Source organism: Haemorhous mexicanus, chromosome 17, assembly GCF_027477595.1.
Source record: "Haemorhous mexicanus isolate bHaeMex1 chromosome 17, bHaeMex1.pri, whole genome shotgun sequence".
NCBI classification, from domain to species: Eukaryota; Metazoa; Chordata; class Aves; order Passeriformes; family Fringillidae; genus Haemorhous; species Haemorhous mexicanus.
This window is the reverse complement of record NC_082357.1, coordinates 11,364,892-11,382,688: the sequence shown is the minus strand read 5'-3', so window position 1 is coordinate 11,382,688 and position 17,797 is coordinate 11,364,892. Positions and strand designations below refer to the sequence as shown.

The window sequence follows — 17,797 nt, the reverse complement described above, 5'->3', positions numbered from 1 at the left end:
ACAGCCTTGCAACTCAGTGCTCCTTTGAGGATTAGAAGAAGTCACTGAGCTGTCACTCTAAAGCTGATCATGGACTTGTTTAACTATGTCATCCCATAAGACAGCCCTTTCAATTATGTCAACCTGTCTGCTCTCCCTAGACTCTAATTTTAGAGCAGCAGTAGCTAATATTCTTGGAAAACTGATCCACCTCCACAGATCTCTCCTCTCTGTCTGCTGCTGTTAACAGAGTATCCTGTGGGGAGATGGGACTGCTTTCCTTCCCCTCCTGTAATAAACCTAATAAAAATAGGTACCATTAGTTCCTTTGTGTGTGGTCTCTTTAAGACACTTATCTGAGCTGTGTAATGGAGATGTCATGTCTCCTCCACAGAGGGATCAGGCAGCATCACAGGGTCACTGCAATAAAAATAAAATCCAGTTTTAAGAGCCTGGTACGAAATTATGAGCTGAAAAGCAGGACATTGAGATTGGAGTTCAGAGACCTGGAAAAGGCAAATGAGAGCTGGAGTCACCCCAATGTTAATGCCACAGCAGTGGCTCTGCAGCTGGAGCAACAAGCAGGAGGACTGCAGGCAATGAGGTGGCCTGGGGGACACCAGGGACAGGGGACTCATCTGTATCTTCTGGATGGTGTTGGGAGGAGTTTGGGGCACACAAGGGAGAGAGGAGGTGGATGGACCTGGCTGTCCTGGCCACGGGCATCTCTGTGCTGTGCTGTCATAACCCAGGTGCAGGAAAGGGGACAGACCCTCCCTGAGAGACAGGAGGGAAGCACATCCCTGGCTCCCCATCTATGCTGTGCCTGTAGCTGGCAGTGATGTTGGACAGCTGTTCCCCTGCTGTGCCATGAATGTCCTCTTCTGAGGGTTTTATCCCCCCCTTTAGGATGCAGTGCAGGTCCTAAGGCAGACCAGGCTGGTGTGGTGGGGTGGACAGTGATGTTTAATACCCTGACAAGAGGCAATCCCATGGACTGCAGGGAGAGAAAGGGAATGACAAAGAGAAGAGCATGGGACATGGGGAAAAGCAATAGCCCTCCTCCCATAAAAACTAGAAAGGATGTAGAAGGGATGGATGGGGAAAGAGGAGGCAGAGAGTCCACGCACATGCAAGGGAGGGAGAAGATCACCATCCATCCCACCCAGTTTCACCATTCTGGTGGCAAAGGGGCCCTTTGTGGATCAGTTATATAAAACCAACATTCCACAGGCTGCCAGGGAACAGTGCCTCCCCCAGACTCCAGCAAGTTAGTTACACATAGCTTTCTTTTCACAAATCCATGTTGGCTGCCCCTAATCAAATTCTGCTTCTCAAGCAATTTCCCTTGCTAATTCCTCCCGAATCAGCCCTAACCCACCTATCCCCTTTGTCACTAAGCTAGCCAGCCTCTAATCACACACTGCACTGTGTGATCCTTCCCCAAGTAATACAGGGTTCGGCACTTCCCTCTGGTTCTCAGCAGCCTAACCTGTCAGGAGCAACCTTCTAAAAATATCACTAAAGACCTCAGCTAATTTCTAATCCTCGTTTCTATTAAGATGCCTGCCTGTACTATGTGGGTTTCCAGACTTGGGATTTACAGTCTTCGTTAAGAGCATCTAATCTGTGCAGAGCCATTTCTGTTGTTATCCACCAGAAAACTCCTCCCTTCTTCACCATAAAACACGATCCCTTTGGCAGCAGCTCTCCAGCCTGCAGGGTGCTCTCAGCCAGCCAGGGAAGACACCAACCTCTTCCTCTCTGCTTAGCTCACCCCACTGCTTTTTGGCAAGCCTTCCTGGGGAGATCACAGGGATCCCACTCCTCTCAAGCACTGGGTAGGTGCTTCGTAAGGGGGGAAAAAAAAAAATCAGCCTTCAAGCTCAGCAGGACATGTGGGTTTTTTGCACCTCTGAAGATTTTGAGTTGTACAAGGAAGCTGATGCATAATAGAGCCAAGCTCTTGAAGTACCTTGGATAACTTTACTTTCTCTTACTATTTGTAGTTGGATATTTTCTGCTGTTTCCCTTTTCCATTTTAAAATTCACCTGTCCCAAATTGCCAGAACCAACCAAGTCAGAAGAACAGAAAAAATGGGGGAGAGTGCCATACTCTGGCTGTCCCCTGCCCAGGCTGCCCCAGGGCAGGTTTTGGGTGCTCCCAGCATGGATGTGGCACAGCTGTCCCAGAAGACCCCAGGCAGCCAACACCACAGTGGAGGATGTGAAATCAGAGTTTACCCTTCACAAACCTGTGACAGAATGCAATGCTCTGTCAGCTCAGCTGTTCTGTGGAGTAAGGGTTTACATGAGGACATTTGGTAATGTTATGAGTTTGGGAGAGAAAATTAATTGAAGAATGGGCAGAGCGTCTGGCTGATGACATGGTATAGTTTAATCCAGCAGGACTGTGCTGTTGGGAAGTGCTGTAAGCTGGCACCCACAGCAGGAGTCACATGAGTGCCACGTTGGTGGGTGACGTGGAAGGTGGAGCAGTGGCACATGCCACTCCTGGAGTTCAACAGCACAAAGTGGCCTGTGCAGGCAGCCAGCAGCACATGCAATCCCAGAGCTCTCCTTTGACCTCATGACTCCACTCTGTGTCTGAGTCATCCACCACAGCACAGTCAGGTGTTTTCCAGGGAGAGCAGGGGCAGAACAACACTTTGTAATTTCTCAATACTGTAGCAAATGTCATGACATCACCAGCCCTCCCCTGTTCTGTATGAACCCAGCATTGTCACACACCTCCAAAGATCCATGTTTCTAAAATACACCTTGATCTCAAGGTGCCTTGTCAAAGTGAGACAAGCATTTAAAACAGAGACCAGCTGGGGAAGTTTCTGTTCTCCATTACCAACCCCTGCCACCTCCACCCTGAACTCATCTCCTTGCCCTTGTCCTGTTGCCCCAAGTCTTTTCTCACCCCAGTGTCTATCTCCATTCTTATTCTTATTCTTATTCTTATTCTTATTCTTATTCTTATTCTTATTCTTATTCTTATTCTTATTCTTATTCTTATTCTTATTCTTATTCTTATTCTTATTCTTATTCTTATTCTTATTCTTATTCTAATTCTAATTCTTATTCCCTTCCCCATTCCCGCCCCCACTATTCCCATTCCCACGCCCATTCCCAGGCCCCGCCCACAACCGTGAATCAGCCGCCCCCCGGCCTCCCATTGGCCGCTGCCCGCGCACGCGCGGCGGGCGGCGGGGCACGCCATTGGCTGTGGCGGCCGTGACGTCACGGGGCGGGGCGCGGCGGGAGCGTGACTCAGCACGTGGCTGCGCTGACTCAGCGCCCCGAGCGGATAAAGCCGCGGCTGTCGCGCCCGTCCCGGAGCCTGGCTCTTTGTCACCGTCCCCGTGGCGAGCCAGGGTCCCCGTGTGCCATGGAGCTGCCGTGGCTGGGCGAGCACTGCTCCGAGCGCTCCTGCAAACAGCTGGGTAAGTGCGGGCTCGGAGCGAGCCCCGAGCAGCGCCCGCCCGGCGGACCCGACACGGAGGGGACCGCGTGTGCTGGGGGCCGGTGCTGTCCCCGAGGCTGTCCGGGCTGCTGGGAGTAGTGCCAGATACCAGTGCTGCTGCTGTGGTACCCCCTCAGCAGGGCTAGGGAAAGAGTGATAGCTGTTGTTCCTGTACGTGTTAAATTGTTAAGGAATGGCTTTTCAAGAATAGCGTACTTTTTGAAACTGGGCTTTGCGTTTGTACTTCAGCTCTTAGCTCTTGACTAGTTGCTCACTAAGGCTTCTGCATTCGAGGAACTCCTGAGCTGCTTATGGCTTGTCTTATGCTGCAGGTAAAAAAAGGAAAACTTACCACTCTTGCTCTTTTAATATATGTGAAGAACAATCTAATCTCTATAGAGATAATTGGATTGTGGCTCGACAAATCTGCTTTAGAATTTATTTGCTTTTAGAATTTATTTGTCTACAACCACTTAGAGTTGTTAGCTTTGTTCCATAAAATGTTTTCTTTTTTATTCCTCTCCCAGATTTCCTTCCTCTGAAATGTGACGCTTGTGGGGAAGTGTTCTGTAAAGATCACATCCGATACGATGACCACAAGTGCAGCTCTGCCTACAAGAAAGTGAGTTCTGTATGATGTGAGTCATAATTCACCCTGCAGAATTGCTAAGTCATTTATTAGGGCTGCTCTGAAACTTCACTTGTGCTTTCAATAAAAGTGGATGGGAGAACCTCAAGATGCAAGTTAATGATACACCTGGATTTCAAATATATAAAAAGATGACATTTCAGAGGTCAGAACTGCTAGGTTCTAGTTTTTTTCACTTACAGTGTATCTTCCCAGAGAGCAGTGCTTTATATTTCAAGTAATGTATTGTGGTCTAAAATCTTCTAGGGTCCAAGTCCTGTAAGGTGAAGAAAACAAACAGGAAACTACAGAAGAAATAAATAGAAAAAGTGGGTCCAAACTTTGATCTCTGGCCTGTACTTGGGCTTTGAAGTATTCAAAGGCTGTAATTCCAGAAAAGCCAAAAGGATATTTAAAGTCAACTTAGCAAATACATTGCTACGATTGGTTTGGCAAAGCATTTCTGTGTGGTTTTTGGATGGGGATTTGCAGTTACTGTTGTGAAGTGTATCTTTAAAAGCATTGGCAAATGGGAACATGAAACATTTAGAAAATATATAGGAATATATTTCTACTCTCTATGAGTTAGAGAAGGGGAAGGACATAGAAATGGTGTTGGACTTGTAATGGTTGGACTTGATTATCTTAAAGGTCTATTTCAATCTAAACACTTCTTTAATTCTGTGATGCTGATCTGTGCTGTGTGTTCTTAGAATGTGCAGGTGCCAGTGTGTCCCCTCTGTAACACACCTATCCCAGTGCAGAAGGGAGAAATCCCAGATATTGTGGTTGGAGCCCACATAGATAAGGACTGCAAATACAACCCAGCACAGCAAAAACAGAAGGTAAGAAAACTGCTGCTGAAGTCTAAGCTGCCTTCCTGTGCCTTCAGCTTGGTCATGGCTCACAGAAAGCAAACATTGCCAACTCCCTGTCCTCTCTTACTCAGATCTTCACAAACAAATGCACAAAGCCAGGCTGCAAAAGGAAAGAGATGATGAAGGTGGTTTGTGAGCAGTGTGGTGGCAGCTTCTGCATAAAACACCGGCATCCTCTGGATCATGACTGCAGAGGGAGCAGCCAGCCCATCTCCAAGGCAGGGTGAGCTGGACTTGGGATACTTCAGCTCAAGATGAGGTGTCAGGGCTGGTATCAAGGCTTGGTGGGGAGCTTGGACAGACAGGCAATTCTGGAAACTACTGGTCATGTCCATAAAATAGCCATGATTTCCTCTTGTGTCTCAGGCTGAATTTCTGACGTGTCAGCCTTAATTTCTGAGCCAAGAGAAAAAGCTTGTCAAATGTTTTCCTGGATTTTCAAGCTTACGTGTGTCAGTCTCTCCTAACTGAGAATAGGCACTGGCCAACTCAAACACCCTTTGGGGTCTAGGACCACATACTGGAATCCTAAAGCTCTGTCCAGCATCTTGAAGTTACCAAGAATAATCAACACCCTGACAAACTAAGTTTGAACTTTATGTTAATGAAAAAAAAATCTATTTTTTGCAGGCAGACATACCTCGACTGTTCTGTGCAGTAGGACTGTGAAATTTGTGTGACAAATGCAGCTGATTAAACTGGATGGAAGAGTGAAAATACAGAGTGCATAGTTGCTGAGCCTGATTGTGTTTGTTTGTAGATATGCAGCTCTGATGAGAGCATCTCATCCCACCTTCAAGTCCCCGGGAGCAATTGGAGTGCCATCTAATGGGAATTGTCAGCACAACAGGTATCAGGAGAAAAGACAAACTACAACCAGTCTGGTGTCCACACGGTGTGGCAGTGCCACTGTCACACCTCTGACTGCTCTAGAGCTGGTGGCTGACCCGTAAATGGTGTTGGGAGGGCAGTGGGGGCTCTGACAGCACAGGTAAATCCCTGCTCCTCTGTAATGGAGTGACTGAAGTGGCCTCATAGACACAAGCATGAGGACATCAAATTGTATCTGCAGGCTGGTCTCCCACCTGCTCAGTGAGAGGTTTGGCCAAGTTCTGGGAAAATGGTGTGTCATCAGAGTGAGGAAAGCACAGCAAGCACCTGAATTAAAATAAATGGCCCAAGCCCTTCCCTGGCATGTTGTAGCTCATGTGACTGAAAGTTCCAGTTGTGCAACCCTTACAGTGCATTCTTATGTCTTACAGGTGCAGATAGTAGAGGCTCTTCACATCTGGATCAAACTTTTAAAATTAAGTCAATATTTTCTCTCTTTAAATTTCTATGCAATTCACTTATTTTTGTATCATAATTATGTATGCATTCAATAAACTGTTACCCTTTCAAAGCCATTGAAATTTGTTCCTATATTTTAAATAAGAACTTCAATATTATGAAAAATATTTTATGTAGGATGTGAGATGATGGTGGTAGGTAGAAGGTTACAGTTGGTAAAAAATACAGATAGATTTGCTTAGGTGATGCCAAGCCTGAACTAGGAATCTCCCATAAAATGTGAAATACAAGCCACTGTCATATGTCTCAGTCCTTTTGGTAGTGTTCTGGCTCTGCATGACAAACATCCATGGGAAGCTTCATCTTGGTTTCTGGATGTCATTGGAAGGCCTTTATTTATAAAGCCAAACCATCTTTTTTACAGGTCCTTTTTCGGGTCCTGTCTGAAGGCTGGTGCTCACAGAGGCACATGCAGTGTAATTCTTCATCATTTCCCTTAGACAGAAATCTAGATTTGCAAGAATATATTTTGTGGTTTCAGGGAGAAAAGGAAGCCAGAGAAAGTAGCATTAACTGTGTCTGGTGTAATGAGAATAAGGCTAAAATACAGCATTGTTTAGGGAGGCTGCTCTTGCTGTCTTCCTGAAAAGCTTAAACAAGTGAAGTCATGGCAGATAATGCTCCATCTATTATCCTGATCAGCTCTCTTGGCTCTTTAAAACTGCATGAGTATCCAGCTGCTTAGCTTGAGGCCTGAAATATTATAGGTTGATGAAATGGAAATGTGCTGTTAATGAACAATGCTAATTCCCCAGATGGGATCTAAGTAGACCTCTCATCCAGCTAATTGTGAGAAAAATGCCAGGGCTTTCTGATGGTGTCAGGCGGTCAAGACCTCAATTTCATGTGTCATTGGAGCCATTCCTCTGCATGCTGGGGCTCCTGGGCTGCAGTGTTGGCTCAGGACTACCTGGAGGGAAATTGTAGCCCCTTCAATGCCCTGCAGTGCTGCTGAGGTGTGAGAAGCACTGTGCAGAGCAGTGCTGAGTTCCCTGACCTGGGAAAAACCACCTTTGCTGATATTGTAAGAGATGGGAGTGCAGTTGGTGCATGTGCTTTGTACATCCTTGGGGGTGCTGCAGGTGTGCAAAGATTGTTGTGTCTCTTTTTGAACAGTTTAATCCTTGGGGTGGGAATGCTGCCTGAGGAGGAAATGTGGATTTTTGGTCCTTTATAGGGACAGCATGTAAACAATCAACACCTTGAGTCTCTGGCCTTTCCTAAGAAAGGACAGATGTCATTTCTGTCCAGCACAGAACAAGTATCTGTGCTATCCCACATTAATCTTTGACCCAGTGTGATTTCTCATCCTGGAGGAGTTTTTGGAGAAGATCAGAGCTAGTTGTCCAAAATGAACACGTAAAATAGATATGAATTACACTGATCACTCCACATAAATCTATTTTTTTGCAATCCTGCAGCCAAGATTGTGATATGACAGTATTTGTAATACTGTGTTTAACCACAGGATGTCAGAATAGGATATGCAATAACAAAATCTATTTTAGGAGGTCTAATATTGGCACAAAAGCTCAAATTACAGCTTTAGTTTTAGGTACTACCACCCTCTGATTATCCCGTGTACCAACACCCTAACTCAACCCTGGCACATTGGTATATTTTGTATTTTTGGTGTATAATTTCTAACCAGGCACCCATTCCCCAACGATGCCATGCACCCTAGTGGTGCTTTGGGAAGGGAATTCCAGGTTCTGACCGTGGTGTGAGGACACGGCCCGGGGAGAGAGGCTCTCCCAGCCCAGCAGGGATGGCTGGGGGCAGGAGGGCACCTCGGTGTGGGGACGAGGAAAGCAGAGGTTGTCCCTTCGCAGTGTTTGCCAGCAGCATCTGCTCCCCATCCAACATCTCAGCTGCTGCTGGGCTCCAAGCAAAGGGAAACAACATCCCTGTCTCAGGCTGTCCTGGAAAAAAAAGTGTCATCGATGTGTGTATATGTGGTAAAAATCCTGGCCTTTAAATTACCACGAGGACTTGGAAAAGTTTTGCATGGGGTATTTATAGAAAACGAAAACATGGAAACCAATTTGCTTCCTGGAAATTGTCCTCGGAGGTGTTTTCTCCATCTGTCAAAGCACACCCTTGGCCTCTTCCCACGCATTCCACGAGACCCCATCGGGACACGGGTACTGCTGTCTCACACTTCAGGATCTGTTAGGATCTGGAACCTTTAGGATCTGGGGGCTCGGAGCCGTTCTCCAGAGAGCCACCCCTGTGTGTCCGCAGCGGACCCCAGGCCAGCCTGCTGTCACCGGCAGCACCGGGGAGGGCCGGGCTGGCTCCCACCGGCTGTCCTGCAGTGTGGGGAGGGGGCTGCCAGGATGCGTTTGGATCCCGGCCAGGCTCCGGGGATCCCTGTCAGGATGCGGGTGGATCCCTGCCGGGCCCTAGGGGGTCCCAGCCGGGTGCGGGTGTGTCCCTGTCAGGATGCGGGTGGATCCCTGCCGGGCCCTAGGGGGTCCCAGCCGGGTGCGGGTGTGTCCCTGTCAGGATGCGGGCGGATCCCGGCCAGGCCCGGCACGGTCCCGATTTCGGGAATCTCCCAGGTCAATGGGCGGAGCCAGGCGGAGCTCGGCGCGGGAAAGTGACGTCACCCGCACCGCCAGGATCCGGCAGAGCGTTCCGCGGCACACGTGTTCCTGATGGGCACTTTAACTCCGAGCGCTGCTTCCTATTGGCCACCGAGATGATTGACAGATCGGCAGCCAACCAGATGCCGCCATTCTCCCCGCGTAGCCAATGAAAGGCAGGGGGCGGGCGATGGCGCCAAGCGTGCGGTTCAGTTGAATGTGCTGGGGCGGCTGCTGCGGGAGGTGCGTGTGGGGCGGGCGGGGTCGCAGCCCTGGGTCCCCCCGGGGTGGTGGTGGCGGCGGCGGCTCCTTCGGGGGTCCCCCTGCTCGCACGGAGCTGTGGGAGGGGCAGGGAGGCTCGGCCCAGCCTGGCCACGCCGCATGCACGGCGGTGGCTGAGGGGGCTGCGGCGTGTGTTGGGATGTGAGGGGGGGTTTGCGTTGGGATATGAGGGGGGGATTTGTGTTGGGAAGCGAATCCAGGCTGGGGAGCGGAGCCGGGGCCCTGTGCAGGGCTGGCTGTGGGCTGGGTGCCCTCCCGGGCAGGGCATGGCTGTGTCTCACACGTGCCAGGCCTGGCTCCGCTATCCCGGCAGTGCCGAACCCCTCCTTTGGCAGCTTCTGTTCTATTGGGAACTCTCCGACGTGGGTTTGTGGGCTGTTTTATATTTCGGTGTATATTTCAAGGTAAATGTTTGTGAATGAGGCAGCATTTGCCTGTGTAGTGAAACTGATGCTGAAACTGACGCTGAAAGTGACAGTGTTGGGACAACTGGGGAAAGCCACTTAAATCAGGCGTTCTGGCAAAGAAACAGCACGGAGTTACAGCTAGACCTGCTTTCAGAACCAATTGCATGTTCATGTTCGTCCTTATTTCAGTCTAAAATTAAAAATAAAGCTATTGAGACAATTCTTCAAGCATAGTTTTACCCCGTTAACCTATAGGAAAAGAGAAAAAACTTGCAGTTTAACCATAACTAGTATTTTAAAACTATTTAGTAATCAAATAGCCCTGCATTTTGTTTGTGAGTGCACACATAGGCATATTAATGAGATGGGTAACAGTCATGAGAATGTATTTTGAGATGATGGGGTGTTATCTGAGGTAGGCAATTGATCAAACAGTTCACTCTGGTGTGTTCTAACTTGCAGAAAGCACAGCCTAAGTTATGGGGAATTCCTACCACGAGTATCACTGAGGCATTTTCCAAAACAGGGCCTCAAAGGACAAAAGGTGTGGAGATTCCTACAGGGGATTGGAATTCGAGTTTTACAGTACCTGAAGTACAATGTATTCCTAAAGGAATACACAAAAATTCTCCAAAATGAATAAAATTTCAGTGCAGACATATATTTCTTAGTTAGGTAGCCACAAATAATTACCATGCCAGTGTAGTTATGGTATAACTGTCTGTATATGAGACTGATACTTAATATTAAAACAAGGTTCTAACTGCAGTTTGGTGGGTTCTGTTACAGTACAGCATTTTAGAATGCCAAAAATGATTGCGGAAAAAAAAGAAAAGAAGGCAGAAAAAAGAAAAAAGCTGAAGCAACAGGTGGCCCAAAAGGATGAGCTGGAATTGGAAACTAAACCGAAGAAGAAGAAGCAAAAACTGGAGGTTTGGCTGTTTAATTCAATACAAAATGGATTTGTTGTTGCTGTAGATTCTGTTCTGAACGTGAGTTAGATTCAGTTGCAGTGATTACTTGAATGCAGTGTACTTAGAGTGAAAGCTAAAAGGAAATGATAAATAAGGCCTGGGTGCAATAATAGCAGGCAGAGAGGTGATCTCTGTTTGTTTTGGCTGTTTCTGTGAAAAACAAAGAATGGATTTGGGTGAAAGGTGAAGCAAGTGAGGAGCTGTCATATGGCAATCTTGGTGCAGCTTCAGTCTTCATGTGATCCTGAGTGCCTGGGAAAACATGAAAGATGTTTTCTTGGAAGTTCTCCTGGATTTTGGACAGAATGCCAAGTGGCCAGAAGGTGTCAGCAGTCTCTTTGTATTCCTGAACGTTTTATGAATTATTTTATGAGAATAAAATTAGCAATCTCAGTATTTTACTTAAATAGGTACTTGGAGTTGGAAGGCTTTTGTTTTGTTTTTGTTTTGTGGTAGAAATTATGCATAATTCAAGGACAATTCAGTTCTGATATTCTTAGTGGTTGTTGTGGAATGAGGCTCAAAGAACTGTAAAGCAATTCAAGAAGTAGAGGGGGAAATCAGGTTTTTCCCCTCAGGAATTCTTGAGGATCACCTCAAGAAGCCATGGTCTTAATTCTCTTATGTTTCCTTGCCTAGCATAAAATATATGTGAAAGCTTCTTGTTGCTTCCTTTATCATGACAGGTGTAGCTCAATGGAGCTCATATAACTAAAAATTAGTTCTTATTTTGTTATTAGACTTCATTTAATCTCATTGGCAAGGACATATCTGAAGAACATTCATAAGTGTCTCTAAGTATTGCATTTAGAGTTTGGGTAGCTTAATATAAAAAAGCCAACCTATTGGCAGAAGCTATTCAGAGTCTGTACAGTTTTGAACTCAGCAGAAATGCTCCTAAGTAAGAAAAGACTGCATCTTTGTCAAAGCAAAAATAGGAAATTTTGTCTTTATAGGTTCACAAGAGAGAATGTTTCTCTTTTCCTTTATATTACAGACTGTGAATTTGCTGTGCTATAATTGGGTGAAAATAATTTTCCAGGACAAAACAGTGTGAAATTGAAATGTCAAAATGAAAATTTTATTGCCTGTGACCATCTATAATTTCATGTAAAACTGTCAAGCAGTCGAGGTGGTCTTCAAGCTCCTGGCTAGTGAGGCCTTTTTGGACCATCTGGTGTCCAGTGTTCAGTTCTTAGAACACCCAGATGAGTTTTGAGGGCTGTGCAGACTGTAGGACTGTGAAAGAAAAAGCAAAGAGCAAAGGAAAGAAGAATCCTAATGCTGTTGGGGAGCACCACTAAGCACAACAGTTCTTGGAATCATAAAAGTTGGTGCCAGTGGGTGGCTTGAACATGTACATAGTGAGTTTTAGAGAATGCCATAAAAGGTCCATGACAAGTCACTTCTTGGCATCAGCTTTATAAACTGTAACTGTTGACAGAGGAAAGTTGAAGTTAACAGACCACTTCTTTTTTTATTTTATTTTTGAAATAACTGTTGAGAATGAAAAATGTGAGGCAGATCTTAAACAGTTTTACTTCAGAAGTGGTTAAAAAAGTTAATTGCTTGGCAGTTTGGCTGTTACTCAGTGTAAGTACTCCCAGCTTTGTGTGAAATGCTTGGTTAAGGCACACTGGCATTTATGCTTTAAAGTGCTTTTGGTCATCAAATCTTGTTATCATGGAAAGTGTAACAGAGAACTAGGTGAAACTGCTCTGTGGGAACAGGAAGATCAGGAGGAGCTCTGGGGCTGTGCTCAGTCACTGAATGGTTCCAAGTAAGAAATTTGGAACAAATGTTAGAGTGCTGAGGAGGTTTATTCTGCATCTTTACTTCCTTTAATTTGATTTCTCTTACTTTAAAATAAGCTGCAATTTTGCTAGATCTACAGGAATTCCTGACTCATGGTGCCTGGATTCTGATGAGCTGTGATTGGTTTTTAATGCAGTAACTGAATTAAAGGAAATTCTTCCTGGCATTCTGAAAGTAAGGATGGGTAGGCTCCAGTTTTTCCTAAGGAGTCTCATGTGTGGTAGAAAGAAGTCAGAGTTTCTGGTGGGACAGAAGTTTCACTGGTTCATTAAGTCATGTTCCTGTGCTTTACTTTTTTTTTTTTTTTTTTTTTTTTTTTTGTTTCAATTTTAGTACAGCAAATTTAATCTCCAAAGTGGAAAATACAAATGTCTAATTGATTTTGTTACAGAGCTGGAGGCAAATTGAAGTGTGTTTTCAGTGACTGGATTTAGTGTACACTGATCATTCTTTCAAGAAATTTATTTCAAAAATTCTTACCAGCCTTAGACTAAGGCATTTTTTCTTGGAACAGCTTGACCTTTCAGAGTAATCTTGATGTTTTATTGATTTTCATCTACTCAATTTCTTCTGTTTACACTAAATAGCAATAAGCAATTCAAGACCAATATAAATGTTTTCGTGAGTGATCTTAGAACCACACAGCTGTAAGTAAGACATCTCTAGTGGAGCTGAGTTTTAGACTTTAAATAAGTTTAAAAACTTGATTTAGCCTTTCATGTTTTTCTGACTGATTCTTCTAATGTTAGTGTTCTATTTACCTACTTGAAACAATCACACATATTAAACAGATTTTTTTAAATCACTAGACAAGCGTTTTACATTTTTTATAATGACTTTTATAGTTTGCTAACATACTTATATGTTGAACAATAAGAGTGTTTAAGTTTTTCCTTTCAAACTGTAACATGGGTGTGAAGAAAAGAGATTTAAAATGTGCCATCTAGGCTGGTGGTTTGAAGCTGACTATTGGCTTCTTAGGTACCAACTGCCTGATGGATCTTTTCTGACAAGTTAGTTTTGTTTCAGTTCCTGAAAAAAAGAAATTGCAATATTGTTAATGTGTCATCCTGAAACAACAGAGCCCTTTGAAGTGTTTCTTTGCAATTACCCCTGTTCTGCTTCTGATTGTGGATTTCTTCAGACTTTCAGCTGCCTCAATGGCACAAAGCTTTCAGGAGCAGCAGTGCTGCCAGTTGCAGCTCTGTAGGTAGGGAACAACATGCGGCTGCTTTGTTTCCCTGGGCTGTTTGAGTTCTGCCCAGAACGACCTCACTGTGTCAAAGGATCTTGTCATTTACGGGCAGCCCTCCTTGCTGCAGTGCTGCTTGCAGAGCTGCTGGCTCTCTGCAGAACAGTAGGAAATTCTTTCAGAACAGAACATCTATTAGGCAAGATTCAAAATTCATAATCCACAGAAAACAATATTAATTTCCTGTTCCTTCCCAATTTAGTCTAGTGAATGTTGTAACTTCAAGGAAAATGACAATGACTAAGGGAAGATCAATCTTTATAAATCAAATCCCCTTGTTCATGGTTGAAGGGTACTTTAGGTACTGCTCATACAGCCAGTGGGTGTTTCCTTGTACTTCCTTGTTATCTCCAGCATTGCAAGTGGTTGGAGGAGGAGGAATCAACATTTTCCACAGATAAAGGCAGGATCAGTGGGAAAGGAATTTAATTTCTGAGATTCCATACAGATACTACAAACAATGGCAAATAAACAAGTAGCTCATAGTGTTTCTTTCATCAAAGTGTGCAGGTGCCCAAACAGTAAGATCTGTTTACTAAATGGAAAAAAAACAAAATTTGTAAAGAAAGGGTTTTTCTCTTTGGCTTTTTGGAGGTTATCATAAGGAGCAAATAGAATTCTTAAGCTGCAAGGCAAACCACAAAAAAATTAAAAAAGATTATTTAACATCACTGTTTGGTTGGAAAACCCTGTAAAATTATGTTTAAGCTGTGGAGATAAACATTTTGGGCATGAGCTCAGTGGAATAACTGGGACTGCTACTTTGATATGATCTCTAATGCTGCTTGTAATCAGGTTACTGGGGTAGTAATTTGAATGTTTAATGAATGCAAACCAGATATTGGTGCAAACTGATCCAGCAGATACTGTAAAGCTATCATCAGACAGTGTATTTATTTGTTTGACAACCCACTAATTCATCCCAAAGCCTGTTCTTGAAATAATGAGTTGTGGATGATTTGCAAACAAACTCAGTAATCCGTTATTGTTCCATTAATTTATTTTTTTAATTAATGGGAAGCTTATCTTGTAGCCATCAAAATAACTTGGTTTATATTTTCCCATCCTAAAAAAAAATGCCGTGAAGTTAACAACTTAGTGTGATGTTGCAGGATTTTCTTCTGATTACCAGGCTGCCAATATTAACTGTATTTTATACACATTAAAAGTATATTTTGGAAACTGTTTGCATTGCAATTCCACTGTCCACTCTTCCTGCACTTGTTTGGTTTTGCTGTACTTGCTTAATCCTCTGTTGTAAGCATTAGTGTTATCTGAGGTTATTGATTTTTGTTCAAGGAATAGGTAAAAATCTTAAATATTAAAATTAAATCTTAAATATTAAAATAAAAAATGAAATAAATTCTGAAAAGTTAATTTTATTTAGCATAACATCCTAAAATAAGACTCTTGTCTCATACTGGTTTTTTTGGACCAATTTTAAAGTATCTTTAAAATGCAAATAGAGTTTTGTCCATGTTATGAAGAGAAGATGACATAAGCTTTCATCTTCCCCCATCCCTCCATCTCTCCCTGTGCCTTGATGGAAAGATACATCAGCAGAAAGCAGGTTCCCAGAGATAAAGGGGGAATGGGAACTGTTTTTCAAAATGGCCAAGTTAAATGTGAGGATGGATGTTATTGTGCTGGGTTTTGTCAGTCTATAATTAAAATATTGGGCCTATTTCTCTTTGCTTTGGGCTACCTTTCAGCTGCATGTTTATTTTTGGGTTTTTTGTTTGGGATTTTTTTACTTGAACAAAGAGACAAGTTTGCTGGCCCATTGGCTCTCAGTGCCTCTCTGTATGGTGGTCTTCTGATAGTTATTGGAAATAATTACAAAGCTCTAAATCCATGTGGCAGTTACGGCTTACTGTGTGACATCTTGCTTGGTTTATCTGCTTTCTTATCTATGCAATATTTCTCAAATTAGGAAAATTTAAAAAAAACAACTAACCACAAAACAACAAACTTTGAGGGCAGCTGGTTATGGGACTGAAACATTTGTTTCCTGCTAACACTTCTTCATCAGAATATTGATAGAGTTGCTTCAAATTATTTTATTAAATTAACCATATATTTATTTATCTAAAAAAGAGGGTAAATTTAATTGTGACACCCATGTAGTGTTTATAGAGAATAGCAGGCCTTCTGTAAACAAACATTTCTAAGAAGGTACAGAATCGTGTCTGAAATATGGATATGCATAGATTAGGCTGAATAATTTTACATTCCTTTGAAAATTATTTTTGTAATGGTACGAATAGATTTCCCAGGAAAGAGTATTCACAGCTGGGAAAACAGTTGCTACTTTGAAGATGGTTTTCCCAGGCAAAAGGCTCACGTCCCCAACTGTGTTTGGTATAAACAATATGTGGTGTGTTTCTTACTTGTGTTTAAAGGAATTGTGCATTCTTCATTACATATTAGCCAACAAGAGTTTCATGCTAATTCTGGGTATTTGCCTTAATCTGTATCCATTCAAAGTTAATTCCCTACTTTTATTAATAAAGCCAGGGTTTTAAATTGATGGGGAGTTTGGTGGTGAAACAGAACTGTCCCTTCTTTGCTGTTAAGAGGGGAAATTCTTCCTTCTCTGCTTGGAGCACGTACTTGCTGTTTCCTCTCAGCCCTCATTCTTTGCTTGCTGGTGAGCCCTTCTTTGATGGCTCTTGTTAGATTTCCAGTATAAATCCTTGCTTTCCTGCCTTAACTGCAAATTAAACCTTAACAAAATTGAAATTCAGGACAGGATTCCCACTTGTGGGTTGAATTTGTTGAGTGTTCAGTTGTTGAAGGAGCAAAGGCAAGATCTGCTTGACTATGTCAGCCAGCTACAGTCCAGTGGAGCTGGCTGACATAGTCAAGTTTCTGCCCTTTTTCAGTGATAATTTTATTCTGGTTCTGTATTGATGACTTCTAACTCCTCATAGAGAGAGGCATCATCAGTGAAAATTGCTGGAAAAGGCCCAAATTGTTGAATATAGAAAACTTGGCACAAAGCCTCAAAATACATGTAACTTTAGTTAAAAAGAAGTCCTGTTAACATCTCTGAATTTGCAAAATGCATTCACTTGGCAAGAAATTAACTTGTAAGCTTGACAGGATGTTTGCTGCATTCTGATACAGGATAAAGAACAGAGAAATGGGCATTCAAAGGCAATTATTCTTGACAGGGCTTGAAACTTGGAAGTGTGTATGGCAAAATGTATTAATGCAGGCCTGATTCTTGTTGGTTTGTTACTTCGTCTTTATTGCTCTTACTACTGTTTTGTTAATGTTAATTGGCTCAAAAAACCTTAAATGGCATGGATTTGGAGATTTAAATTATGCTTATTCTAAAATGCAGTCCTGTTCTTCATTAAATGCTGCTGCTTGTTTAAACAATGTGGGAGTCTGGATAATGATTTTTATAAAATACCGCTTTTTGTGTGTTGATAAAATAGATTCAAAAATTGAAAAAAACCCAATGTTTTGGTGCAGGTAAAAGGGGGGTGATGGCTCCTTTGTAGTATGAATGAGAAATGAGAAGTTTTCTCATTCAAAATGCCTTCTGTGTTTAGATGCAATATTGTGAACCACATGGAAGATCAGTGTATATTTATGTATGTTAATAAATTACAGCATAGATAAAATGGCTCTTGGGTATTAGATCAAAGCCACACAGATTAATAAATACTTGGAAAATGCTTGTCTGTTACATCCAACAAGTAATTAGAACAGAAAATTAATCTTTTGACTTTTAGAATCTGCCTGAAATATCGAGAGTACAAGCATGAAGGTATTTGACAGGGAAACCAGACTCTGTCTTTGAATGCATTTACCTATTTCTAATTGAATCCCACAGGAGTTCTGTAGGACATCAAACAGAAGATCATCAACCAGTGTTTTATTAAATTTCTCAGCATTACCTTAATAATTTGCATCTGTAAACCAGGCTATTGCAAATAGCATATGCATATGGGCAGACAGCTCTTCCTACCATCTCAGAGCTTGAAAGATGTCAAAGCTGTTCAGAGAATGTACTGAGGGCTTAGAGCTGCATTGCTTAAAAAGGAGCAGAGTGGTTATGTAAAGAGAAGAGAAAATCTAAAGTATCTGTGGAAAATACATGCTTTTAGTAACTGTCATTCCATCCTACCTTTACACTATGGACTGAATCCTAAAGGGGA

At 43.1% G+C, this 17,797-nt stretch overlaps 2 protein-coding genes across 4 annotated transcripts in view; both read left to right on the top strand.

Annotated features, from left to right (window-relative positions):
- The first annotated feature begins 3,252 nt into the window (after positions 1 to 3,252).
- ZFAND2A (zinc finger AN1-type containing 2A) lies at positions 3,253 to 6,363 on the top strand. 3 transcript variants are annotated; one of them, XM_059861937.1, is made up of 6 exons: positions 3,261 to 3,431; positions 3,979 to 4,073; positions 4,793 to 4,924; positions 5,029 to 5,180; positions 5,718 to 5,807; positions 6,220 to 6,363. In XM_059861937.1, the coding sequence occupies exons 1-6, from the start codon at positions 3,377 to 3,379 to the stop codon at positions 6,227 to 6,229; spliced, it is 534 nt and encodes a 177-aa protein (XP_059717920.1). In that variant the 5' UTR covers positions 3,261 to 3,376; the 3' UTR covers positions 6,230 to 6,363. The 3 variants fall into 3 exon arrangements, with proteins under 3 accessions (XP_059717921.1, XP_059717922.1, XP_059717920.1); XM_059861938.1 differs by lacking the exon at positions 6,220 to 6,363 and having other exon boundaries at positions 3,253 to 3,431; positions 5,588 to 5,727; XM_059861939.1 differs by lacking the exons at positions 5,718 to 5,807; positions 6,220 to 6,363 and having other exon boundaries at positions 3,255 to 3,431; positions 5,029 to 5,184.
- A 2,620-nt stretch (positions 6,364 to 8,983) lies between these two features.
- Positions 8,984 to 17,797, top strand: part of C17H7orf50 (chromosome 17 C7orf50 homolog) — a 119,598-nt gene continuing 110,784 nt past the window's right edge. The window contains exons 1-2 of the mRNA XM_059862170.1: positions 8,984 to 9,138; positions 10,374 to 10,516. Of these exons, the coding sequence (XP_059718153.1) occupies positions 10,388 to 10,516 (129 nt within the window). The 5' untranslated portion in view covers positions 8,984 to 9,138; positions 10,374 to 10,387. The remainder of the gene's footprint in view (positions 9,139 to 10,373; positions 10,517 to 17,797) is intronic.